Source organism: Mytilus trossulus, chromosome 2 (genome assembly GCF_036588685.1).
Source record: "Mytilus trossulus isolate FHL-02 chromosome 2, PNRI_Mtr1.1.1.hap1, whole genome shotgun sequence".
NCBI classification, from domain to species: domain Eukaryota; kingdom Metazoa; phylum Mollusca; class Bivalvia; order Mytilida; family Mytilidae; genus Mytilus; species Mytilus trossulus.
In genome coordinates, this window is record NC_086374.1 from 83,334,665 (window position 1) to 83,361,871 (window position 27,207).

At 32.1% G+C, this 27,207-nt stretch overlaps 2 protein-coding genes across 4 annotated transcripts; both read left to right on the plus strand.

The window, feature by feature from the left end:
- Positions 1 to 3,405: 3,405 nt before the first annotated feature.
- Positions 3,406 to 10,067, plus strand: LOC134708174 (dnaJ homolog subfamily C member 9-like). The gene is made up of 5 exons (XM_063568505.1): positions 3,406 to 3,576; positions 6,081 to 6,233; positions 7,507 to 7,626; positions 8,735 to 8,949; positions 9,781 to 10,067. The coding sequence occupies exons 1-5, from the start codon at positions 3,483 to 3,485 to the stop codon at positions 9,979 to 9,981; spliced, it is 783 nt and encodes a 260-aa protein (XP_063424575.1). The 5' UTR covers positions 3,406 to 3,482; the 3' UTR covers positions 9,982 to 10,067.
- A 4,525-nt stretch (positions 10,068 to 14,592) lies between these two features.
- On the plus strand, positions 14,593 to 26,773 carry LOC134708175 (protein lifeguard 2-like). 3 transcript variants are annotated; one of them, XM_063568506.1, is made up of 11 exons: positions 14,593 to 14,813; positions 16,237 to 16,421; positions 17,202 to 17,299; positions 18,002 to 18,066; positions 18,785 to 18,841; positions 21,027 to 21,117; positions 21,951 to 21,988; positions 22,813 to 22,900; positions 24,650 to 24,766; positions 25,232 to 25,279; positions 26,327 to 26,767. In XM_063568506.1, exons 2-11 carry the CDS (start codon positions 16,256 to 16,258, stop codon positions 26,471 to 26,473), a joined length of 915 nt encoding a protein of 304 aa, XP_063424576.1. In that variant the 5' UTR covers positions 14,593 to 14,813; positions 16,237 to 16,255; the 3' UTR covers positions 26,474 to 26,767. The 3 variants fall into 3 exon arrangements, with proteins under 3 accessions (XP_063424576.1, XP_063424577.1, XP_063424578.1); XM_063568507.1 differs by having other exon boundaries at positions 14,659 to 14,874; positions 26,327 to 26,773; XM_063568508.1 differs by lacking the exon at positions 14,593 to 14,813 and adding an exon at positions 14,889 to 15,046 and having other exon boundaries at positions 26,327 to 26,773.
- The last annotated feature ends 434 nt before the right edge of the window (positions 26,774 to 27,207 follow it).

Below are 27,207 nucleotides of genomic sequence, written 5' to 3' on the forward strand. Positions count from 1 at the left end.
GTTAATGGCATGGTTCCTAACTATTTAGAAGAAAATTTTCATTTTACTGATAATCAAATCTATAACTTACGTTCAGCTGATGAAAAACTATTAAATCTTCCAAAACCAAAAACAATTTTTTTAAAGAAAACATTTACATATTCAGGTTCTCAAATATGGAACAGTTTACCAAATGAAATAAAAATGAGTGATACACTTGTATCTTTTAAAACAAAATGTTACAAATTTTTCATCAATTGTGCAAATTAATATGCCTTTTCATTATCATTTCAATACAATTGTATATTGTGTATAATATAACTTTATAATACTGTCTGTACTTATAACTATGTTATTATTATTTTGAGGACTCTCAGTAAGATTAGTTTTTAACTAATGGGATCATCCTCTTGAAATAAAGATTATTTAATTATTTATTTTTTTATTTATCTATCACATAGCTGTGTGGTCACTTATTCCTGTTAAAAAGATTGGTCGCGCTGTTGTTTACACGTTCGCGCAACAACAATCATTCAAACAACGTAAAGGGTAAATTTATGTGTTTTCTCACTTTAAAATCAATGATTATCACCCCAATGGATAGAGGTTACAAACCAGTTTCCACGTGTACTGAATTCCTTTTGAATTTTCTAAATATGAATAGGCCTGGTAGGCATGAATAGTAGTTCTATGAGGATCAACCATGATTTTGGTAAAACAAAATCACCAAAATATGTGTTGCGTTTCTAAAATCCTTGAGTATACTTCTTTCCTCTTAAAAACACACGAGTTCAACATTAAAAATTCGTGCCTCTTTTTACCCCAGGTTTATGTAGTTTTTGTAATTATGAATAGAAAGGATTAATGATTTATAATAATATTGCATATAATCATATCACCACTTTTTCGTAAAATTATCAAATTGTATCATCATATGTCACGGATAGTTTACCAACGTAACAAAGTTAATGAGACAATCAATTAGTGTTGTGAAAACAGGACATAATTCGTGTAGATAAATTGTTGAACGTATTATCTTTATTAACATAGAGATATGACACAGATATATTCTATCTTTATCAAAACTTCAAAAAGAAAATTATCATATTTGATCAATATGACACCTGAAATAATGTTTTTTTATTTACTATATTATGTATACATATACAGTCGTACTATGTGTCCTTTCTCTTTCTGTACTAGCTGTTGCTGTGCTTGGTATCGATCTGATGAATCAAACCATTTCTTATACCGATTCATACAGTCTGTTCTTATGTAGTGCTGGTACATTACTGTCCCGAGATAGGTGATATTTGAGCGCTAATAATTATCTTTAACCCGCATCATTCAATTCTGTATGTGTCTGTCACAAGTCAAGATATAGTAATTCAGTTGTTGTCCATGGTTGATGTCTGCCTCAACTGTTTTTTTTTTATTGTTTGAACTTTCTACCATTAATTAGACCATTGGCTTTCTACTTTAAACTATAGAATGCAGCTTTCTTTGCAGTATGGGTTTGCTCATTGTTGACGGCCATATACATGGCCTTATATACATTTCCGAACATCCACGTCCTTTTGTCTCTATTGGACGGTTATCTTACTGGCAACATAGATCACATCTTGGTCTTTCATTTTTCAAATTCTGAAGTTTGCAATGATGCAAAATCTAAAAAAGTGTTGTGGTAAAATCGTTTTGTCTTTCTACATTTAAAATTTTAATAGTCAAAAGACCCACATTGATGTTATGATATCCAAGTACGGAAATTTGTCTTCTTATCAAAGAGGACTTATTTAACGTTTGCCTATGGACAAAGGTGCCTTTAGCTGTGACTAATACATGGTCCAAACCTTGTTTCTATGTTAAATTAGAGAAAAAATCAAATAAAAATGTGTCTGAGGATACGAATGCCCCGTTCAAGCTTCGCAATATGAAAAAGGGGCATAGCTCTAGAAAGTTTAGTGACTCACTGCCCAAATTTGAACTCTGTTCTGATCACTTTATACGAGTTTCATAAGATTTGGATCAGTAAATCGTTAGTTAGAGTGCGGAATCAAAAATGGGACGGACGGATGAGGAATGTCAAGGATAACACTTATTAATTCCCCCGTTGACTTCGGCGGGGGTCATTAAACAGTAAAATTTAAATCGAGTAACTTACATGTATCTATCTGCTGAAGATTTTATTCATAAATATTCTATAATCAAAATCGGATTTCTTATACTAGTATGTGTTTATCCTTATTTGATTGATAAACAAATTAGATAAGTAACCACATGATTAACGTATCGGAAATTTCTGGTGATATTTTTTGCTACTGGAAAAAAAGGAATCAAAACGAAAATGGATGAAGATGGTGTTTTTAAACTTCAAGATTTAAATATTTTTTTTATGTTTATTTAGTAAACAAATTAATTCACTAACCACAAAATATCAGAGGTTGCTGATTTGCGTCGGATTAGGTAAGATTGTTACGTATCTTTACCCTATGTGCGTAGTGGGAGGTGGGGGATTGATTAAAGTAATTAAAAAAATGCATCAAGTGAATATGCAAGGTTCATGGAATGTTGCTTAATAGGCAATCGGAACAACTCGGCCTTTCTGGTTGCACGAAGAAATAACTACTGCGTAGCGAGAATGGCCGAGTAGTTACGATTGGCGTAATAGGCCTACTCATGATATGAATCAAACGGTTCTTAGTATCTGCATTTTGTTTTTTAAACGCAACGAAATTTGCAATCATGATATTTCAGTGACATGGACGGAAGATATTTTTTTTAATAATTCTGTGTCTGTTGGTTTTGCAGTTTTATCAAAGCATGTAGTTGGAATTATTGATAAAATCAGACAGTCTAGTGCTACATGTATTATGCATAAGAATAAAATCTAATGATTTTTTTAACTGTGTTATACAACTTTAAAATAACTTAAAACATGATCGCATTACAATAATGCACAGTAAATAACACAATTTAAAACATCATACAAATTAAAAAAAAAAACCAATCACATAGCTTCAAAATTCAATGTTTAAATCTAGCTTTTTTTTTTGTTGTTGTTGATTTTGAATTGCATAGATCTATGGCGAAACAAAATACTTTTTAACTTCACTTTATGCGCTTAAATAACATATACTATTTTCCAGCGCCGGCAACAAATTCACTGCTGGTGCCAGTGAAATTTTATAGAAAAGGGCTATTTTGGCGGCTTGAACTAAGATGTTTCAATACTTTGGTGCCTTAAATGTCGGTAAAATAACCGCGTGTGAAAATCAATCGTCATTTGACAGTGTTAAGAAAATTAATCTCATTTAAATAATGTTTTAATCTGAAACCTAGATTGAGTTATTATCGATATATGAAAGAAAATTATCATTTTCACATTCCATGTTTTAGACTTTCCTTCCTTTGGATTATTTCCCTTTAATGCGATTTTCTTCGTTAAAAATAGACGCGCCAAATTTCGTCATAATAAACAAAAGGTTTTGAGAATAAGGTTGACAATGCCAGGACTATTAGAGTCTTGCAAGAAACTGTTCAAAACTAAAGATCTGTACAAAGTTCTTTCACTCCCCAAAAATGCATCTCCTAGTGAAGGTAAGGTTATCGGTTAATTCGCCCAGTTCTGATTATTTCTGTGCTTTCGAGACGTTTCGGCCAAGTCGTTTACAGTGGGGACCTAGTCCAAATAATTATGACGTTTGGCAAGGCTATTTTAATTTTTTTCTGAGACGCCTTCCTACAACATAAGTCGTAGGAAGGCGTCCCAGAAAAAAATTAAAATAGCCTTGCCAGACGTCATAATTATTTGGACTAGTGGGGACCCAGAAATGTTCATAAGCGGGGGCCCACTGACTGTGCAAGAGCGGGCTCGCTCTGGTCATGATTCAGTGATTCCCTATTTAATCAACCAAATTATTCTCAGAAAAGTATGAAGCCCCCCCCCCCTAAATAATTTATGATTTATCCCGCCATCGGTTTAGCCCATAGTCTAAAGGCATAGTCCATTTGGCCACAGTATTTCTGGTTGTTCTTAACAAATACATGTCTCAATTGTTTTATTACTTCCCTTTAACAAAAGTTCGGGAAAAACAGTCAACTTCCGGGCACGTAAATTTGAAATTAGTCAAAATAGTTAAAATCTCTTTATTATATCCTGGAGATGGACTAAAAATGTTACGAACAATACCAGTTTGATAAATATCAACGATGTGTGCGATCTGACGGCAAGGAAGGCACGTTTTCCCAGAGAAATCGTTGGGGAATCCAGGTAGGTCAATCTATTTATTTATAGATAGCAGAAAAATGGCGTCGAGTTAGTTGCCTTTTTGTTAGCTCACCTGGCCCGAAGGGCCAAGTGAGCTTTTCCCATCACTTTGCGTCCGGCGTCCGGCGTCGTCCGGCGTCCGTCGTCGTTGTTAACTTTTACAAAAATCTTCTCCTCTGAAACTACTGGGCCAAATTGAACCAAACTTGGCCACAATCATCATTGGGGTATCTAGTTTAAAAAATGTGTGGCGTGACCCGGTCAACCAACCAAGATGGCCGCCACGGCTAAAAATAGAACATAGGGGTAAAATGCAGTTTTTGGCTTATAACTCAAAAACCAAAGCATTTAGAATAAATCTGACGTGGGGTAAAAATGTTTATCATGTCAAGATCTATCTGCCCTGAAATTTTCAGATGAATCGGTCAACCTGTTGTTGGGTTGCTGCCCCTGAATTGGTAATTTTGTGGAAATTTTGCAGTTTTTGGTTATTATCTTGAATATTATTATAGATAGAGATAAACTGTAAACAGCAATAATGTTTAGCAAAGTAGGATTTACAAATAAGTCAACATGACTGAAATGGTCAGTTGACCCGTTTAGGAGTTATTGCCCTTTAGAGTCAATTTTTAACCATTTTTCGTAAATCTTAGTTATCTTTTACAAAAATCTTCTCCTCTGAAACTACTGGGCCAAATTAATCCAGACTTGGCAATAATCATCTTTGGGGTATCTAGTTTTAAAAATGTGTCCGGTGACCCGACTATCAAATCAAGATGGCCGCCACAGCTAAAAATAGAACATAGGGGTAAAATGCAGTTTTTGGCTTATAACTCAAAAACCAAAGCATTTAGAGCAAATCCAACACGGGGTAAAATTATTAATCAGATCAAGATCTATCTGCCCTATAATTTTCAGATGAATCTGACAACCCATTGTTGGGTTGCTGCCCCTGAATCGGTAATTTTAAGGAAATTTTGCTGTTTTTGGTTATTATCTTAAATTTTATTATAGATAGAGATAAACTGTAAACAGCAATTATGTTCAGCAAAGTAAGATTTACAAATAAGTCAACATGACCGAAATGGTCAATTGACCCCCTAAGGAGTTATTGTCCTTTATAGTCAATTTTTAACAATTTTCATAAAATTTGTAAATTTTTATTAACATTTTCCACTGAAACTACTGGGCCAAGTCCATTATAGATAGAGATAAATGTAAGCAGCAAGACTAGTAAAGTAAGATTTACAAACACATCACCATCACCAAAACACAATTTTGTCATGAATCCATCTGCTTCCTTTGTTTAATATTCACATAGACCAAGGTGAGCGACACAGGCTCTTTGGAGCCTCTAGTTTCTTAGTATGGATAGTAAAATTTTGTATTTTCTCTGGGTCGTTTAAATCACTCGAAACTAGGTGAGACATGCACAGAAGTGATAGATATGTATTATAAATATAGAAAATTGAATATTTTAATAAAAAAAAAAAAAAAAAAAAAAAAAAATCTGTATCATAGACCCAAGCGCCTGTGATCCTTACCAGGAAAATTTTGTCAATAATGCAAGCCTCTTTAATGTTATGATGTAAAATACCACATAAAGGTGATCACATGTTAAGTTCATCGAGCTTCTTCATGATTGTCATTACACAATGTACATGTATGGAAGATTAACAAAAAATAATATTTGTTTTCATAGGTACTCACGTAGTGACATGTATGTCAAAAAACTAGTTATTTCTACAGCTTTGAACATTCCTTAGTTCATCATTTTTACTTTGATTTTACATGAATAAACACAATATTTTTATGTCTATTGCTTTCATTGTAGTAAAAAGAGGCTACCACAAGCTGTCTCTGAAAGTACATCCTGACAGAGTCCATGGAGATGGAAAGAAGACGGCCACAGAGAAATTCCAGGTCCTTGGAAAGATATACTGTATTCTGTCAGATAAAGACAAAAGAGCAGTATATGATGAAACAGGTACAAAATGATTACAACAATGTCTGACTAAGTGTATATATACATCTACATTCTACGTTGATATGTCAAACTTGACCAATACGTCAACGCTTCCGGTGGGCGCAAGAAAAAGAGTAAATATAAACTACACATATCAAGATAGTCTGTAAGATAAATTGTTACACAAAATGATAGTTACCTAATACAATATATACAGGGTCAGTAAATTTAAAATGGGGTGAGAGCTAGTGCAGTATATAAGTTCACTGTAACTAGTCATTTTCCGTAGGGTAACTATATATGAAGCTTCAGCTTTTTCAGATTACAATGTACAATGTATGCTATTGATTGTAAACTAAACTTTCAAATGCCTTATAAAATAACTTCAGCATGTTCAGAACTGATATAAAATGTATTGAAATTTTAGGCGGCTCCTACGTATATTTGAGCAGTGCACACAAGTATAAACATATGATCAAGTATAACCTTTCTGAAAAGCCTTAAACTGCAATTTTTTGTTGGACATTATTTTATTTTTGTACCAAATCTTAGGCCTAAAATAAAATATTGTTTGTTTCCCCAATCCCGATCAACCCTAGAAAATTGGTGCTACTCATATAATTTTATTATCAAAACTAAGTCAAATATTGTTTTATTTGTTTTGGATATTCAGGCTTGCCGAATCATCCGACAATCATGACAATGTTCAAGCTTTTTGGAAAAATAAAATGATTTCCCAGACCTACCAACAGGGTTGGGATTGGGGAAACAAACAATATTTTAATTTAGGCCTTACTAGAAAATAAAAGTCATTAATACATTTGTCTCAGACCTTTATTTACATGTTATGTCCATCATACATGTATATATATATTCAAATTTTTGAATGCTGCTATGTTTGCAGGCATTCCTTGTAATTATATATATATACATATAAGAATAGGTTTACCATTTTCATACAATAATTGTAACATATTTTATAAGAATACACAATTCTAGGTGACATATAATTTTTCTACAATATATACACAGGGACTACTGTCCGACTAGTCTGACATCTAGACGGATTAAGGCATCCATAAAAATAAGTCCCTACCTGTACTGTATAGTAAATGCAAAATACTTAGAAAATTAAAATCATTTAACCTTCCTGTCTTCCAATATTTGTTCTGCCTGGTAACAGGAAACATGTATGTTTGGCCTCAACAAATCTATGAAGGGACTAAAAAATTGTTCCAGGGAGACCTGTCTAAAATCATCAAATTTATTTTGACTACTGATATTGTACATTTAGGTGAAGTTGATGATGAAGATGATGTTTTGACACAAGACAAGGATTGGTATGATTACTGGAGAATTCTATTTCATCAAGTCACACCTCAGGATATTAAAGAATTTGAAGAAAAATATAAAGGTAATGCAAGTATGAATAAACAAACTGTTTGGTAAATGGTTACGAGACAGCAAACTAACAACTCAAGTTAAGCATTGAATGAACTTATACATGAAAGGTTTAAAAGAACAAATGCATTTTTCTTTACAGTTTACCTGTGATCATGTAGAGTGGGGTGCTCATTTTCGCCACATCTTTTCATGTTTTCTACAGTTTATGTTCAGGTCTAAATGTTTTTGAAGTAAACTGATGTTTTTATATGAAGATAACTTCAAATGCAAACTATTTCTAAGCTTGTAAATGTGTTTGTTTGAACATAATCATCTGAAAAGTAAGATTAAAGGGTGTTTGAAATTTCCTGATTTTTTGTTAATGGGGGACACATATTCGCCGTTTTTACACATCTATTTAAAACCAAATAACCGCAGCTTTAAACAACATTGATCTAATCAATTTCATTATAGATGAATAGCAGTTATCCAAAGGTATTGAGAACTGAAATTTAGGGCATTCAGTCAAAGAATTACTTAGAATTACTGCTTTGAATTTGTGTTTGTTTCTTCAGGAAATTGGCCGAAAATTGTTGTCCGTTTTTCGGTGATTTTCGGAAGGTGTCGCAATTTTTTCTCAGCTTTAAAAAATAATCATATTTGTTATATAATATCATTTACCGGTATATTTCTTCCATTTAAGCCATCCTTTGAAGTTTTAACACCTCAAAATCATAAAACGGCGAAATTGTGTCCCCGGCGAATATGGGCACCCCACTCTACCTTTTTTTATACATAAAACATGTAGAATGACAATTTAAAAAAAAAATCTTTCTTTTAATTCCATATTTGCATAAAACTTTAATTTAGTGCTTGTTCTTAAATATAGCAAATCCAATGACTGTTGGATGTACATGTTGCTTCTTACTACTGAAATAATTTTTTTTTAGAATAACCTACATATTTATAAAATATTATTAATTTTATTTACATGATTTTTTTGTAATTGAATTTCAGGCTCTGATTAGGGGATATACATGTTGTTTCTTACTACTGAAATAAAAAATAAAATAACCTACATATTTATATAAAAGTATTATTAATTTTATTTACATGATTTTTTTGTAATTGAATTTCAGGCTCTGATGAAGAGTTAGCTGACTTAAAAGATTTGTACTGTGAATATGAAGGTGATATGGGCATGATTATGGATGGAGTGATGTGTTGTACTGCCGAGGATGAACCAAGGTTTATACAAATCATCAAAGATTTAATAAAGAAAAAGGAAATTACAGAGTATAAAGGCTTTACAAAAAGCATAACTAAGTCAAAAATAGCTGAGAGAAAACGAAAGGTAGGGACAAACACACAATATTCTGTGAACAGGGAATTTCAACACAATAGATATTTTCCCTTAATTGATGCTCCAGTAGATTGATAACTTTTATATTACAACAAATTATTAATTTCATTTAAAAGGAAATTTTATTTTATTTGTCTTCATTTTTATCCATTCTTTGTAAAATGTTGTTATTTCTCTGTCTTGTGCATGCATAGTCCCCATTCTAGATTTATTTTGATAAAGGTACAAATAATGTTGTTTTTTTTTTTGGAATATGGTGATGCTATGACTTTTTGCCAATCCATTTTATGAAGGGCACAAGTGAAGTAAACAAACAGTCCCAAGTCTGGAGCCTCTTGTCTTTGTTAGTCTTGCATGTTTTTTTTTAATTTTTAGTAAAGACGTGTATCATGTAGGACATGAAAACTGCTGAATAATGCATTTTTACAGCAGATTCTAAGGAGTATGTAGCTAAAGGTAATATCTTTGGTTAGCTTGCTTGCTAGCTGAACGGTGAAGTCATTATTAGGGAAGATACACTACCCTCCTATAGAAGTATTATAGTCCTACAGACAGATAAATGTGTCACCTGTCAGACTAGTCTACTCTTAAAGGAGGGTTGTGTACCTTACCTAACACTGACTTCACAGTTCAGCTAGCAAGCAAGCTTTAAACCACATATATTACGGCTTTAGCTACATACTCCTTGGAATTTGCTGTAAACCAAATTTTTTATGAAGGTTTCTTTTATTGACCTTTCCCATTAGAGTCTTGCATGGTCTGCTAACCTTTTAACTCTGCATAACAAGAATCTTTTCAAAGAGACATTTTACCATTTTGTAGGCTGATGAGGAGGCAGATGAAGCTGAGGAAGAGGCTAAGAAGTTAGGACTTGGGGAGGAAGACGAGGCATTAAAATCTCTAATTCATTCAAATCAGCAGTCACGGGCAAAACAAATGGACAGTTTCTTTGCTGATCTAGAGGCAAAATATGCAGAGCCAGAAAAAAAGACAAAAAGTAAAGGAAAATCTAAGAGAAAATGAACTGATGTGTAATTTGTTTATGAACCTGTTGTTATATAATTTATTGTTGAACAAAACAAATAATAAAAGGCATGTTACATTGTTAACTTTATAGTATTTATTGATGACAATCTGATGTACAGAATCTTAATTACAAAAGATGTATATTTTTTACTAGTATATGTTAATTCAATTCTGGCATTTGTGTATACCACAGGATACACTTTCTCAATGTTGGAATGGATCTGTCATTGTGGAGACTGTCCAGCAGAGCCCGCCATTAAAAAAAAATATCTAAGTACTAGTCACAATTTATAAAAGTAAACCATTATAGGTCGAGGCAAGGTCTTCAACACAGAGCCTCGGCTCACACTGAACAGCAAGCTATAAAGGGCTTCAAAATTACTACTGTAAAACCATTCAATGGGGAAAACCAACAGTCTAATCTATATTAAAAACAAGAAACACTTATGAACTACATAAACAAACGACAACTTCTGAACATTAGATTCCTGACAGGTGCAAACAATTGCAGAGGGATTAAATGCTGTAAGTTTACATGTATTAATACTACTAGTTAACGATTAGGTCAGTTTATGGGTAACCACTTGTAGAAGGTCAATAACATAGGTCTTCACACTTAACCACAGGCACAGCAGCCCGACCTTGTAAAATTTCTGTAGGGCCTTTAACAAAATTTAGCCTAAAATTTAGCTCCAGGCCTCACAGTCATAAAACTTTCGAGCATGATTTTTGTACTCAGACTCGAAAATCAACCAATCAAATTGCTGGATTTCATGTTTCGAGCATGATTTTTGTGCTCCAAGCACTGAGCAAAGTTTTATGCCTTCAAGGCCAGGCCTTTATTTTTGAAAGTGTTGTGAAGCTTGATTAGGTATGCTGAATTATTAGCATTGGTTTACTTATTATTATTTGTCTCCACCCACTCAGTCATGGTCTATTAACTTTAAATGTTAGCTTAGTTTTAAGGTTAACTATCAATGTTTTGTCAATAATATTTGGTAAACAGTTGTATTAGGATTTGCAAGACACATTTTCATAGAGATAATAAGATAAACATATATATATATATATATAATGCAAAAGACCCCATTCATCTTGGTTGGGAAATACACATATTCAATACCATAAGATTTTGAATTTTGCAGGTAGTAAGCCTGACATCTTAACTCAATCTCTTACTTCTCTGAGCGTTTTCTATTAAAAAGATTCTTTAGAAAGACAAATTTAAGAAGTACAAAACGCTTCATTTGTATGTCATATCAAATATTTTTCGACTTTGTATGATTTTAGAGGAGTTGTGGCTCAATGAAATTGTCTTCAAAGTCACAACACTTGGTCAACACATCATAAGGAACATTCATGCCGTGTTTGGTTTCATTCCATTCAGTATTTCTCTAAAAGAAGACATTTGTATTTATGGTCCATAGGGTCCTATGTCAAACTAAGTCCCCTACTGGTAGCCATCTTGGATGATGGATTGTTTTCAAAGTTACAACACTTGGTCAGCACTTCATAAGGAATATCCATTTTTCTCTTATGGTTGGGGCCTGTTATCTATTTCTCGCATGAATAGATAATTCTCGTATCACACTGTCCGGAGTGTGATACGAAAAAGTGATACGAAAAATGCGTTAATTTGATTGGCCAACGAAACCTCCTGAAACGATATTGCGGCATTTTCATTGGCTATTCTTTAGGTCATTGTTGACAGTTAAAGGTCACAATGATGCACATTTCCTCCATTGCAACGGAGATAAGCGATTTCTTCAATAATATAGAAAATACGCACACTTTTCACCTTATTATATATTCTTATTCAAATATTATTACATTCTGAAGCGTACAAAATGTTTAAAAAAGTCTTATGTTGAAGATTGACGACGAACAGGACATATGACGTCACAATGCAGTTATGTTCAAGCGACTGGGTCGACGTTTCGCGGATTTTTTTTAATTAAGCACAAAAAGCATGTTTACCATAAGAGAAATAGGTTTCACAACTCGGGAGAATTAGATATCGTTTGATATCAACTCTCTTTATTTAATTTAAATAGTAATAACAAACTCGCCACAGGCTCGTTTATTATTATATTGAAATTAAATAACTCGAGTTGATATCAAGCGATATCTAATTCTCACTCGTTATGAAACCTATAAGTATGGGAAAAATGAAAATCTGTACTAGTCTTTGGATGTATAAATATGTCTGAAGGTGTGAGAATGATTTGATGATAATTGTGCTAGATGGTATAGCAACTACATGATGTGTGATCTAATACATCATAACCAGGCGTGCACATAGTCTGTGTTGTGTTAATTGTGACCAGTTGGGTGTATTGCGCATGATTGATACACTGCTAGTGTTATGATACCTGTTGCAGGCATACCGAGCAGCTATCCATCGGACCATCTCTTTTTTCGAGATAGATTATGAAGTGTTAAACTGAGTCCCTTACTCGTGGCCATCTTGGATGAAGGGTCATTTTTAAAGTAATAGCACATGGTCAACACATCATAATAAAACATTCATGCCATGTTTGGTTTCATTCCATTCAGTGGTTCTCTAAAAGAAGACATTTGTATGTATTGTCCATATGTCCGCTATGTTAAACGAAGTCCCCCGCTGGTGGCCATCTTGGATGATGGATCGTCTTCAAAGAAACAACACTAAGTCAGCACCTCATAAGTAATATTCATGTCATGAGTGGCTTCATTCCATTCAGTGCTTTTTCACAAGAAGACAAATGGATCAGCTTCAAAGTAACAACACTTGGTCAGCACCTCATTAGGAGCTGTTATGCCATGCTTTAGTATTCCCCTACCGACGAAGTCTGTCTCTGTTTCTGTCTCTTCTATTCTAGTCTGTCTGTCTGTCTGTCTGTCTTACAGACAGACTTACAGACAGACTTACTAGTGACCCTCAGATCTTAATGATTGATCGGCTTCAAAGTAACCGCAATTGGTCAACACCTCATAAGGAACATATATTCCATGTTTGGTTTCAGTCCATTCAGGGGTTCACTAAAAGAAAACATCTGCTTGTATTGTCCATATATGGTCCTTTGTTAAAAGAAGTCCCTTGCTGGTGGCCATCTTGGCTGTGGACATGAGTATATTGATGTTTGTCTTTTGTTCAGGCTTTTTTTTTTAATTTTAATATAAAAAAAATTCCATATCTTCTTTTATGCTGTCTCATTTAGTTCTTCTTTACAGTTGGGTTATATTAGTATTTAGCTTTTGGATTTTGATACTTCTAGTAACTGTTGGCTCTCTGGAATTGTTAGCTAACAAGGCAGTGTCTGCGCGTACCCGCATGCGGGTACGAATAGTCAAATTGCCGTTCTAGGCTGCGCGTACCCACATCCGGTTTTCTAATAAAAGGCCATCGAATCGGGAATGAAACGTGAAATATGTAAGAAAATTATCGATAGTATAGGGATTTCGTGTAGAACGAGTGAAGAATATGAAAAAATAATATTTTCAAATTGTATTTATTAATTAAAATTAAATGCACAATCACGATGGAAAATGAAACTGTACAGTCCCTGAAAAGAAAAAAGTAAAATAAAACTACTAAAATTAAAGCTGGAGTTTATAAAAATTAAAGAAGCAAGTTATAATATCAATTTAAACCAATTACAAAAGATTCGTGTAACTAATTAAGATTTGGAACACATTTTGCATATCAAATATGATTGTTTTGGCACGGATTTCAACCCGGCTGCACATTTCAAATGTTGCCAGCCTCCGTTCACGTTTCATAAATCATTATTACTTGCTTCTTTAAATTTTAATTTTTATAAACTCATGCTTTAATTTTAGTAGTTTTATATATTTTAAAATTTTAGTTTCTGTTTTACATTTTACTTAAAGATTATTTTAAAATATCATATGGGTATATTTTTAATTTATAAAAAAAATATTATTTAAATTTGCATTAAAATTTTATAATAGTATTAATTTCTATCATGTTTTTCTTTTACAGGGACTGTACAGGTTCATTTTCCATCATTGTGCATTTAATTTTGCAATGATTATTATGTATCATTATTTGATAAATACAATTTGAAAATATTATTTTTCAGACTTTTCACTCGTTCTACACGATATCCCCATTTTATCGATAATTTCCGTAGATATTTCACGTTTTATACCCGATCCAATGGCATTTTATTAGAAAACCGGATGTGGGTACGCGCAGCCTAGAACGGCAATTTGACTATTCGTACCCGCATGCGGGTACGCGCAGACACTGCCTTGATTTTTAAGGGAGAGGGAGGGCTAGGATGACAGATATTTTGTGTGACTGCATTTTCAAAAAGTTAAGTTTAGTTGTGATCTCTGTCCTGCCTTTTCCCCATTCTATTCGGTTCTGCATTTTTTTTTATAATTTTTTCCCATGGACGTATATTAGATATATATATGTTAGTTATACGTCCTTGGTTTTTCTTGACTTTTTTTTACACTATTTGTCATCGGACCTTTATTTTGCCAAGTTGCTCAGCCTGCCATTTTTTAAACTCAAAACTCCTGTCCTGCCTTTATTGTACGGATTGGCTCTATGACATCATATGAGCAGGTGAGGCACTTCCCTTAACCATTGATTGAAATCTTAAGTTAAACGTAAGCGAACCTTGGTTTCACGATCAGAAAAATACTTCTTTAATTTAGGCAGCCCTGAATTTAGTTATTTCTAAAAATAGACGACACTTTCGTAATTCCGCTCCCCCTTTCATGTGATCCCCTAATCTATATTTGACTTCCTGGTATTTGGAACTGCGCTTCACAACAAACATTGACAGGAGACAATATTTAGAATTGCTTATATCGTAAGATTTTTGTTGTAAATCATTCTGCTGTTTATGTAATCATGACGTCGTAGAAGACATGGTATTAGTATTACAAATGATTTTATTATGTAAATAATACGAAGCAGCCAGGTGTTGAGGTGTGAAATAGGGTGTGACATAATTGAAAGAGACCGGGGTCCGTATAAAACAAATATGTGGATACTGATTTGTGTTAAATCAAAACTTAAGTGAATTCTACAACATGTTCAAAGGTCAATATAATGGTTTTTGTTGATGCTTTACAAATTGTTACAAAATTAAGTCAGAAGCCCCCTTTTCAGGTTCTGCCAGAGCAGGTACATATATATTATTGTTAGATGAACTGTTTCCATGTCAGAGTGAGACAAGTATCCATATATTTGATTTAAGCATGCACTTGCTCATAATTATATATTTCTTTCAATTAAAACAATAAAAATTATATTCCGACATCTTTTTCTTCAATGGGTCTCTACTATACCTTGATAAGGGTGTGGCATCATACAAATATATATCGAAAGATTTTTAAAGTTGGTCTCATTCAGGGGGAATCCTAATCCAAATAATTATGACGTCTTAAAAGGCTATTATATTTTTTTTTTCTTTAACGCCTTACATCGACTAGTCCAAATAATTATGACGTCTTCAAAGGCTATTATATTTTTTTTCTTTGACATCGATGTAAGGCGTCAAAGAAAAAATATAAAATAGCCTTTCAAGACGTCATAATTATTTGGACTATAGGGGAATCCTATATCTCACTATCATGGCCATAATAGCAATTGCTATTTCCAGTGTCCAGCCTAACTTTGTTTCTATTTTTCCATTTTCACGCTAAAAAATTTTACTTTCATGTGTCACACTTTTAAACATTGGCCAATCCCTTGCATGCTTAGAACCAAATGAGACCCACTCAAAAGACACAATAATACATCACAGACATTTGTTCAGCTGCTATATTTCCTTACATCCAAAATGTTACCATAATATTGAATAAGAGGCAGCAAGTGCAGGGTCTTGGTAACCATGTCTTTTTATATTATTATATTGTTTAAGTTTAAGATACGTTGGTATCAACTTTCGTTTGTTTTCTAGCAATGTTCAGTTTAAGAAATAATTCCTTCATGTCATGCTCTATGCTCATTTTAACATGGGTAGGCATTATATTTGTCGATATTTTAAAGGATAACGTTGATATAAGCAGTAAGTCCATGCGCATGTGTCAAGCATATTTTTTGTGCTCATTAGAACACTGCTTTGTTTACAAAGCGTAATAAGGACGTCATATTAGAATTACTATCTATATTTCCTTTTACTGAAAAATCCTAAATGGATCTAAGTGGCCATTCTTTATATGTGAAAAGTATTTTTTTTTATTTGTAGACATTGAGGTCTTTTTACGATGTACTGTTTTTATTTGTAGATAGAAGATACATTTTATAATGGCCTATAACCAGCAACCAAATCAGACACCGTACCCATTGGGGTCCAATTATAATACACAGTACAGTACACCAGCAGCACCCCCTCCAACATATGCTTCAGCAGTAGATCCTCCTCCACAGAAGTCATATAATCCTCCACCAACCAATGTACATGTACCTAAAAGTAAGAATTATTTATACAACATAAAGAAACAATGTGGATTCATTTATCTTCATGTATACCAATTTTCTTAGATTGAGGAAAATTTATATTTTCATGGATATTTTATTTGCTAAAATTGCTTTAAGAAAAAGGTGTGTACATTTGAACATCATATTCATTGTTTTACCTTTACTTACACAATCCACAGAAATTGGTTTACATGTAATAGATTTTGTTTTAAAATTACAAATTGTGAACATACTACAAAAGTTTGGGTACAACATATATATGACATTGTATAGTTTTTGTGTATGGTATGTTGATATACGTTTTATTTTGTATGAAATATTAGAAAATGAACTTGATAATTAAACCTTAGTTTTTGGGGTAAAGATTGCATGAACTGCAATCAAAACCCTATGGTTATGACTTGATATCTTAATATTCATAGGTTGTATGTCCATGGCCATGATCTCTGATAGTTAAAAAAAAATGTTGCAGTGAATTATTATTTAGGTCCTTTTTAGTAAATGTCATGCAATTTATTGATGATATGTTTATATTGTGATATTTAAATTACAACATGCATGTATTTGAATTACCATACCTTTAAAAAATACATAAGTAATCAATGGTGGATGAATCTGTTAAAGAAATGGAACCAACTACAAATGTACAATCATGAACAAAGAAAGATAACTCTATCTTAAATTTAACTTACCTTGCTTCAATGATTGAAATTCATGCATCTTTAGCAAATTCGTCAAATTGAATATGATAACCAGAATACATTTTTTTCAGATAGAACAGCTGACAGTAACTATGAGACAAACTTTGCAGATAGTCCCTTTGGTAGTTCTTTCGGTGACAAGGCTGTTAGACATGCATTCATCAGAAAGGTATGGTTAGATGAATTTCTCTCTACCTCTCTACTTATTTATAAGTAAAGAAATTCAGAGACTTAGACAAAGTTGTACTTCATTATTACAGGATCTTACATAAAAAGATACAAATTTTAAACAAAATAAATGTGGAATTGCATATTCTTTTGATAACAGATAACAAATATAGAGGCATGTATGTCTCAGCCAACAAGAGAAGAATGATTTTTTTGCAATTTTATAAATAACATGCTATTATTTGAACTTGGAATTATTTTCAATTATGGAATTTGCATAATTTCTTTATTTTGTATTATTATGTTTTGAGCTGCCCATAACACTTTATATTCAATGTATTTTGTATAGATAGTGTTGTTCGCGGCACAGTACATTCTATTGAAAATGTACTATCTTCTTTGTAACAGAAAGTGTTGTGCATGGCACAGAACATTTAAGTACAGAATAAACATGAAATTTATTAAAAAATTTCAAGCACAAGAAATTAGGCAAATTCCATAATTAAAATAATTCCAAGTTTAAATAATAGCCTGTTAAATGTATTTCTCATATTAATATACAATAACATAAATGTAGGTAACATGTTCAAACAAAATGGAATACATTTAAAATTTCCAAATACAATGTGCTAGTGTAATACATTACAGTTAGAAATCATTTGTTTTGAAATTTTTGATAATGCATATATTTGTTTAATTTTAGGTGTACCTTATACTGATGGTTCAGTTACTGGTGACCTTTGGATTTGTTTGTCTGTTTTCTCTTGTGTAAGTTATAACATACAATGGCATTCATTAAAATCAAAGCATATTTTGTATTATTTTCAATTTTTGGTGTACTAAGTTTTTAAAACAAACTTTTTTATAATATGTTTCCAGTAGAGTGTACAACACAGAGGCAGTTAATATTATGGATACCTTTAAATGTGCTGTTACTATGAAAACACAAACATTAACTGTATTACAGTTTTAAGGTGGTACCTAACACTACAGGGAGATAACTCTGTAAATAGATATAGGAAGATGTGGTGTGAGTGCCAATGAGACAACTCTCCATCCAAATAACAAAAATCAGCTAAACGTTTTAATTACGTTGTGTTGTAAAGGAAATATGAAGCATCTCAATGATCAAAATAAGTGTTTGTTAAACTGCTATATAACCAGTATAATTTTCTGATTAAATACTTAGTCAAAATTTAAAGAAAATTAAAAGAGCCAAATTAATTTTAGTTTAAGTGTTAGGTTCCACCTTAATTGTAGACATACTATATTGTCAAGATGACTTCTGTATAAAACAAAAACCTGTGTTAAAAGACCACCAATTTTAGGTCCTTCTGTAGTACATTTCATAGAAATGAAACCTGGAACAATTCAATCCAATTTCACAAATAGCTAGCGCCACATAATACAAGTGGATCATTTCTGTCCAGAATATTTACATTTTTCTCAAGTTAAACAACCAATTATCATTTGTTTTTCCTTTCAGTAAACCAATCAAAACATTTATACAGACAACAGGATCTTGGTTTTATTGGGTATCTTAGTAAGTATATAGTTAATATTATATCACACCTGTATATATAGACAGTGGTATAGGGCTTTCTCAATATCACATCTTTATATAGACAATAACTGTTTAGTGTTTTTAAATACCCGCTGTATTTGTACGAGGCTAGGAAACAAGGTGTATGCCAGCTTTTAGCGAGCTACTAAACCTGTTTCGAGCCGAGTACAAATACAGCTGATATTTAAAGACACTTAACAGTTATTGTCTTTATCCTGCAATTAATTCTGTATATTGTTTGTGTTTTGAAAGACACAAAATCTAAACATATTTAGCATTTATTTTCGATTAGTAATCCCTTGAGGCCTGTGTAGTAATATCAAAATCCCACATTACGCTGTGGGTTCGCAAAAAAAAAATCTTGAATAGTCGGCAATAATGCATCGCTCAAGGTAAATAATTATCTATTTTAACATAACAACTAATTTCAACAGTAAAAACAAATAACAAAACATTGTCAAATTTGAAACAGAAGTGTACGAGTTGTCCTATGCTTCAGACTTGACATTCACTAAACATGCATGCTGAAATTGACATGGTTGATTTTGTAACACAATAGTACACATTCAAGTTTTGAAATCGACTATTGTCATCGTCATTGGAATGCAACTGGAATACACATTCTGAGGTCACACAGGTTCAAACAATACTCAGTCCGGCAGTGGGCGGAGCTTTAAAGCGATTCTGTATAGTATACAGATACAGCATAGCGATATCTGTAGGGCTGTATGTGTATAGTAGAACACAAATTGCAGGATAAATATAGATAATAGAAAAGGATTATTGTTGTTGACCATTAGTTAGTATGTTAAAGAGCTCATCAGTGCTCATGTTTTATTTTATTTTGTGTACTTTGAATGAAACTAGTTCTTGCTTATTTATCTCCTTACCATTATTATATAGAGAATCTCCTATATCTTTTTCAATATCATAACCATATCAACTGAAGACACCAATATAATCCCGAGAGCTCTGTTAGAGGTACAAAAATGTATTATTTTGGTTAAGGGATGTTGTGTGTGATATTGAGCAAGCTATGTTATATACACTTATATAGGTGTCAAACCACCAATTAGAAATCCCTATCTGTTTAACCAAATTTTGCAATTTTCACAGCTTTCTAAATATTTTACCTTAATAAGTTTAACTTCAAGGAAACCACGTATATACTGAATTGTACATGTATCACCTTTCTACATGCCAATTTTCAACTAATTTTTAAAGTCTTGTAACAAATATCTGAACTTGAAAAGACAGGTACTACCAAAATAACTCCCGGTTTTCTGGAAATCTTAAATTAGTGTACTATGTAGCGCATTAATCCTGATTTTTTTATGCAAACTCATAGGCCAGTGAATTTTGGCTCAAAATGGTCTAAATATATGTCCCTTTCACCAAAAGTTTCATTTCTGCAAATTTGTTGGTTAGTTTAAGTAAACATTGACATCAAAAGCACTATTTTGTGTCAAAGGAGGACTACTTTTACATACGTTCTAAATTGGAGGGAGTAATTGGTGGTCTGACACCTATACTTCAAACAGCTTTTTGGACAAATTTTTGTTTTGATAATGCCTGTACATGTGACTTATCAATAATATTAAGGATTTATATTTCACAAAATTTACTTGTATTTACTACTTATATAAAAAAGAAGATGTGGTATGATTGCCAATGAGACAACTATCCACAAAAGACCAAAATGACACAGACATTGACAACTATAGGTCACTGTACGGCCTTCAACAATGAGCAAATCCCATACTGCATAATGAGCTATAAAAGGCCCTGAAAAACAATTCAAACGAGAAAACTAACTGCCTTATTTATGTAAAAAAATGAACGAAAAACAAATATGTAACACATAAACAAACGACAACCACTGAATTTACAGGCTCTTGACTTGGGACAGGCACATACATAAATAATGTGGTCGGGTTAATACGGCGGGGTTAAGTAAGAAATTATCTATTTCTCAAATGTAGACATTTATGATACATGTCTTTAAGGAAAATTACATTTGTATAGTAATTCAAAGATTTAAGTGAAACTTTTTAAAATATAAAAATAGTATATTTTTTGTCAATGAACAATGAAAGTGAAATGAGAGCATAGCTTTTATATTTTTATTAATATTTTTTTATAGTGATGTATGATTTTCTTTCAGTGCTACATTCCTTGTGACTTACATAGTTCTAGTGTGTATCCCATCAGTTAGACGAAAGTATCCAGGAAACTTTATTTGCTTGACAGTTTTTGTAAGTACAATTTACCATGGATAAATAATTTAGAAATATTTACATTTCAAAAGGCATATACAGTGTATATTCAAAGTTTCACAAAAATAAAAAAATAAATCCCATTTTGAATATTGAAAGCTTTATTTGTGTGCAACATTTCTTGTAATTACAAAAAACGATAATGGACAATCAAATTTCTTAAATAACAGTCAGTTTCTCAGGCTAAGACATTGACTTGGTCACTCCTTAATAAAGGATAGCAATCATTTACCACCAATTCCTAAAAAGTTAATATCAAAAAGACAGTTATTTTGATCAAATATATAAGTGTATCATCAATTTTGATCATATTATAGTTCTATATATATACTTTTCATGAACTGACTGGTTTGTGGATACTAGATTTCGTAATTTTGCAGACGCCGAAATTCAAGTCTATAAAAAAAATGTATTTTGCTGAAGATATTAATTTTGTGGTTTGCCTTTACTCACAATAATCCATACAAATGTGTTTCTCATAATAATCTTTGAGAGATATATATTGTAGGGGTCTCATTAAGGGGGTTCTGATCCCAGATCCTGCTTACTGTTTTTTGTTAGATTCCTGTATCCCGCTTACACTATGTACATATTAAAGCAATTCTCATTGTTTTGTAATTTCCCGTGTTCCGCTACACTTCATTTTCTGTTTTCACAGCACAACTATTTGACTTTCGTGTGTCACACTTACAAAAAGTCACGAATCCCACTTCACACTTAGACCCCAATGAGACCCACTATTGAATCCAGTGAGTGAGTGACACTCCACAGTATAATTTTTATGGAATAACATTCTTGTTATTTTTTTTCAGACCCTGGCTTTTTCTTACATGGTTGGAACAATCAGCAGGTAGGGCATATATCACACAAATATTTACTATCTATTTTCAGTTGTCAAAGTTAAGGTGGTACCAAACACCTTGACTAAAATTGATTTTGCTAGTTTAATATTAAAAAAAAAAGAAAAAATATTTACTTTGACCTTTTGACAAAAATACAAAAATTTCAACAAATATGAACCACACACTTTATTGGAAAATTTCAATGGATTTATAGTAGTCTGACAAACACTAACTCTGATCATTGAGAAGCTTAATATTTCCTTATTAAAAGATCTATATTTAAACGCTCAGTGTTATCTCCCTGTAGTGACATGTACCACCTTAAGTAGTTATATTAAATTTTTCTAATATGTGTCTGATTATTTAAGGTCCTACATTCCTTGTTGTGTTGGTTTATTTTTCTCACCCGTTCACTGTTTAGATGAATAATTTGAACCTATAACCTGTTACAATGCCTGAACACATGCCAGAAATTGCTTGGAATTTTATTTCAAATCTAAGAAATACACGTACCTTTAATGTTTTCATGCACATTGATTCGTACAATACACATCCACATCAGAACAATGATCTAAGCATCTCCTCTGCAAGAAGTAATCAATTACTACACATATCAAATTCATTGTGTCCATTTTTTGTGTGATCTGTACAAAAAGCTTTGAAAAGCCATTGCAGCATTAATATAAATGCATTGTCATGTTCATTAGGTGTTAAATCAAAATATGGAATATATTTGCTAGTAATCAGTTATGTGCTTTTTTATACTTTTGATATAGGATTAAAGTTGTCAATTTAGCAGTCATGTGTTTTATAAATTGTATTATTTTTGTAGCTTTTATGACACAACCAGTGTATTTGTGGCAGCAGGAGTAACATGCCTTGTCTGTCTGTCTTTATCTCTGTTTGCCATCCAGACTAAGGTACAATATGATTTATTTTGGATTCTTCATAAAAACAAGTCAATCTTTTGAAATCTAAAATGAAAATGCCTTGGTACTTTAATATTATTTCATTCCTGAAAATTGTAAAGATGATTTTATCAATATACTCAACAGCACCCAAGCCAGATCTTTATCCCAGGGTGGATCCGGATCCAGCTATTTTCCAATTGAGAGGGTGAGGTGGGGGGGGGGGGGGGGGGGGGGGGGTGTTTCCACCTATATATCCCCTTTCAAATGTAATGATTGTAAAAAAAGGGGGAAGGTTCCAATCCCCTGAATACGACTGTAAAAAAAGGGGGAAGGTTCCAATCCAATGAATATGGCTGTAAAAAAGGGGGAAGGTTCCAATCCCATGAATACGACACTGTTGTCTCCTCAATCCATATAAATATTGTAGAATAGGCAGTTATGGAACTTATATTAAGATTTGCTAGACTTTTAGGATTGTATGAAATATTGCTATCACCTCGTAATTTCTCTGCAACGATTTGACCAATTTCACCCAAACACAGCTTGATTGATCTTAAAGATGCCTCTCCACATTTTACCAGAATTAATATATTTTACCAATATTTGAAACTATTAAACACAAAATAAATCAAACCTGAGAAATCATGAATTAGTTTAAACTTACTCATTTATAGTGGATTGTAAACAAGTTATTGCAACTTATACTAATCCCTTTTCACTTTGCGGGTCCAAGTGCTGCCTTGTAGTGGCATTAGCCTGCTCTTTTTCGAAATCTATATGGATGTCTTTTATGTGCAAAAGATATGGCTCTCTCTTAACACGGGTGAGCCATTTATAGTCCCCTTTTGACGGACTATCATTGTTTCCTCGAGACCATACTGGCAAATGGTGTCAAGAGAGAGTTGAAAATTCAGTCCCTCAAATTTTCTCCGTGGATTGGGGATCAAACCAGGAACCTTTGCGCTAGTAGTCCGATGCATTAACCACTACACCACAGCTTTCTATCATGAGTAACCCTTTCTACTAAAATTGTATTTTGTTCTGTCGTTTATTTTTTCTGCAATAACTAGAAATAAAATATGGGAGAAAAATAAAAATAATTGTTTTATGATTTGAAAACTGAAGTTGACAAGAAGATTCTGATAGAGGGAAAAAACTGAAATTTAAGCTGTTCTGACATTTTCTCCCTATCTAATTTGTCAGTGGATTTCCTATTGGAGTTATTGCCCTTTCATTATGATTTTTGTATGAGCAGTTATATTATATTATTTTGATTGCAATAATGAATAAAATAAAATTGAAAACAACATTATTGATAAACAAGCATAGTAAGATCTACCTACTATGTGGACATTATTGATAAACAAGCATAGTAAGATCTACCTACTATGTGGAGGGAATGTGATTTTTCTAAGGAAGGAGGGAGATTTTGATGTTTTTACAAAAAGAAATAAATGGTGGTCTGGACTGAAGGAAAAATGAATCAGTAATATTCATTTGTTTTACATGTATGCTGTTCAAAGCTATTTATTGAAAAAAATCATAATTCATGTCTTATTTATAATTATGTTAAATTTGGAAATATATATCAAAATGACATTTTTTTAACCGGTGAATAAAATTGAGAATGGAAATGGGGAATATGTCAAACAGACAACAACCCATCAACGAGCAGATAACAGCATACATTTTGCCATTTAGGAATACACTTCTTTATGTTGTTCTGTAATATTTAACTAATTTTATTTTATGTTTTAGATTGACTTCACTTTGTGCAGTGGTCTGTTGTTTGCCTTGGTGATGGTACTGTTCTTTTTTGGATGGTCCTGCTTGATTTTTTATTTGATTTTCCCAGCCAATATTTTTGCTTGGAGGGTAGGTCTATTTAATTATTATTCATGTTTGATCTTTTAAAAAATCTTTGTTAAGTCTTTTGTGCTCACCTCTCTCAAAAGGCTATTTAAGCAATAGTTTGTCTATCTGTTAAAATAAGGATATGTGGTATGATTGCCAATGAAACAACTATCCACCTAAGTTCAAATAAAATGGATGTAAGCAATTATAGGCAACTGTATGGCCATCATAAATGAAAAGGCATACAGTATGTCTATAAAATGGAAAAAAAAACCAAAACATTCAAGTGAGAAAAAAATGGCCTTATTTACAACAAAATAATTTACCAATAAAAGTATAACAGACATGAACCAAAACAATCACTGAACTTCAGGCACATGAAAAATGTGGCAGGGTTAAACAGTGAGCCCAACCTTCTCCCTAACTAGTGATGTAACATGGATATTCTCAATGGATAATATTTTTAAATGTTTTAATTAATTTCAGATATTGGACTGTGTCTATGGTGGCCTTGCTGCTCTGGTTTTCAGCCTTGTAAGATATTTATTATAATGGCCTGATGTTGTCCACGGGATGTGAATATAGCTGGGGCCCAGAAGCTAATTGCCCCTTAATCTAGACGTGGGCCACTTAAGATTGTTATATTTTACTCATTATGAGAAATCTGTTGACTCATAAAATACAAGATGGGCAACTATTGTAAATTCAGAAATTATTGCATGCATTTATTATTGCGATTTTGGAAAAAATGGACAAAAATGCAAGATTAATTATTGCGATGTCAGGAAAAACTGCATTTAGATATTTGTATCAGATATAAGAATGCGAGTTCTTATTTTTGTGATACTCACCCAGTCACATTTTTAGCATTATTAAAAACCTCTCAATAATTTACAGTACTTAAAAATTCAATCTTTGGGTCAGTAACCTTTGAAAATTCACTTCTTTCTTTCTTATTTAAACAAACATATATTGAAAAATCTTTGAAACTAATTTTTCTCACCTGTTTTTGTTGTGGGTTTCAAACCCCGGTGAATTTGGATATTTAAAGACAGGATGATAATGAATATTCTACAAAATTCAGAGATTAATGGTGTACATTTATCAAAGGGCAAATAGATTTTCACACCTAAATTCTCTTTGAAAAGTTTTAAGCACATTACATTGTTTTGATATGATTATCAAGTAACAAGTGAAATATGGTAAAAGTATAAGTAGTAAGAAGTTGATACTTGAGCTAAAGATTATCTGAAACTAGTGTACAATAATTTAGCAGAGAATGTTGTAATTTTTCTATTGCTCCTTGGAAATATTTCAAAATTAAAATATCAACAACTTACACAACCTATTTTATAAACAGATGCAGAATGGTGAGTTACTATATTGAAAGAATCCTGTTCTGATTGAGTCATCATAAATATATATGGAATACCTTTTTTTTCTGTAAAGAGAAATAGATATGTATGTATATTGATTAATTTTAGGGAAAAAAGCTGAAATTAAAGCCAGACAACAAAAGTCATATTTTCCCCTAAACATGTACAATACTTTTACTTATAAATTAATTTGTCATTCTTGCAGTTCCTTGTGTACGACACCCAGATGGTAGTAGGTGGTAAGAAACATGAGCTTTCTCCCGAGGAGTATGTGTATGGAGCCCTACAGCTGTATATTGATATAGTCTACCTCTTCTTGATCCTCCTGGCCTGTTTTGGAAAGAGTAATTAAACAGGAACAGAATATTCAAGGCTGTATTGTACTTTGTTAGATATTGTCAGTAATTATTATTAAAATAAAAAGTTTATATAATTGATATTTTTTATTGTCAGTAATTATTATTAAAATCAAAAGTTTATATAATTCAATTTTTTTTGGTACAAATGATTTTCTGTCAAAGTTTCAGAAAAATCATAGTTTAAATTAAAGCACAAAGAAAAATTTTGTTTGTATTAAGTAGTAAATAGATTCAAGTAGTAAAAATTAATTGACTACTGCAGTCTGTGATTTTACACATCCAATTTTTTTTCTCAAAGTATTGGGCATATGTAAGTAAGCTAATTTATAACTATTTAATAGATTTGAGTGATGATGATTCAATTTCAATTTTTCTTCGATTTTTTTTTAATTGATTTTTATAAAATTATACTTTATGCAGTCAACCACTCACAAAGGAGATCATGTTTTATGATCAGAACTTATTTTACATGATATTCTAAATTTATACTTTTACAATGATGTAATTAATTAGAAAAATTGCATTCTCTTTTCTTTGGAATACTTATTTACAAACTTAAATAGATAAAAAGTGCATTCAAAGTATTTCTTTATCAATTGTACATCGCTAGGTTTTATTTATATATCATCTTCAAATTTATTTTACAACTGTTTTATTATTATTTTGCAATCAAATGTTTTTGGAATAATTTTATCTTTCCTTTGTCAAAAAAATACAAGATGTATTT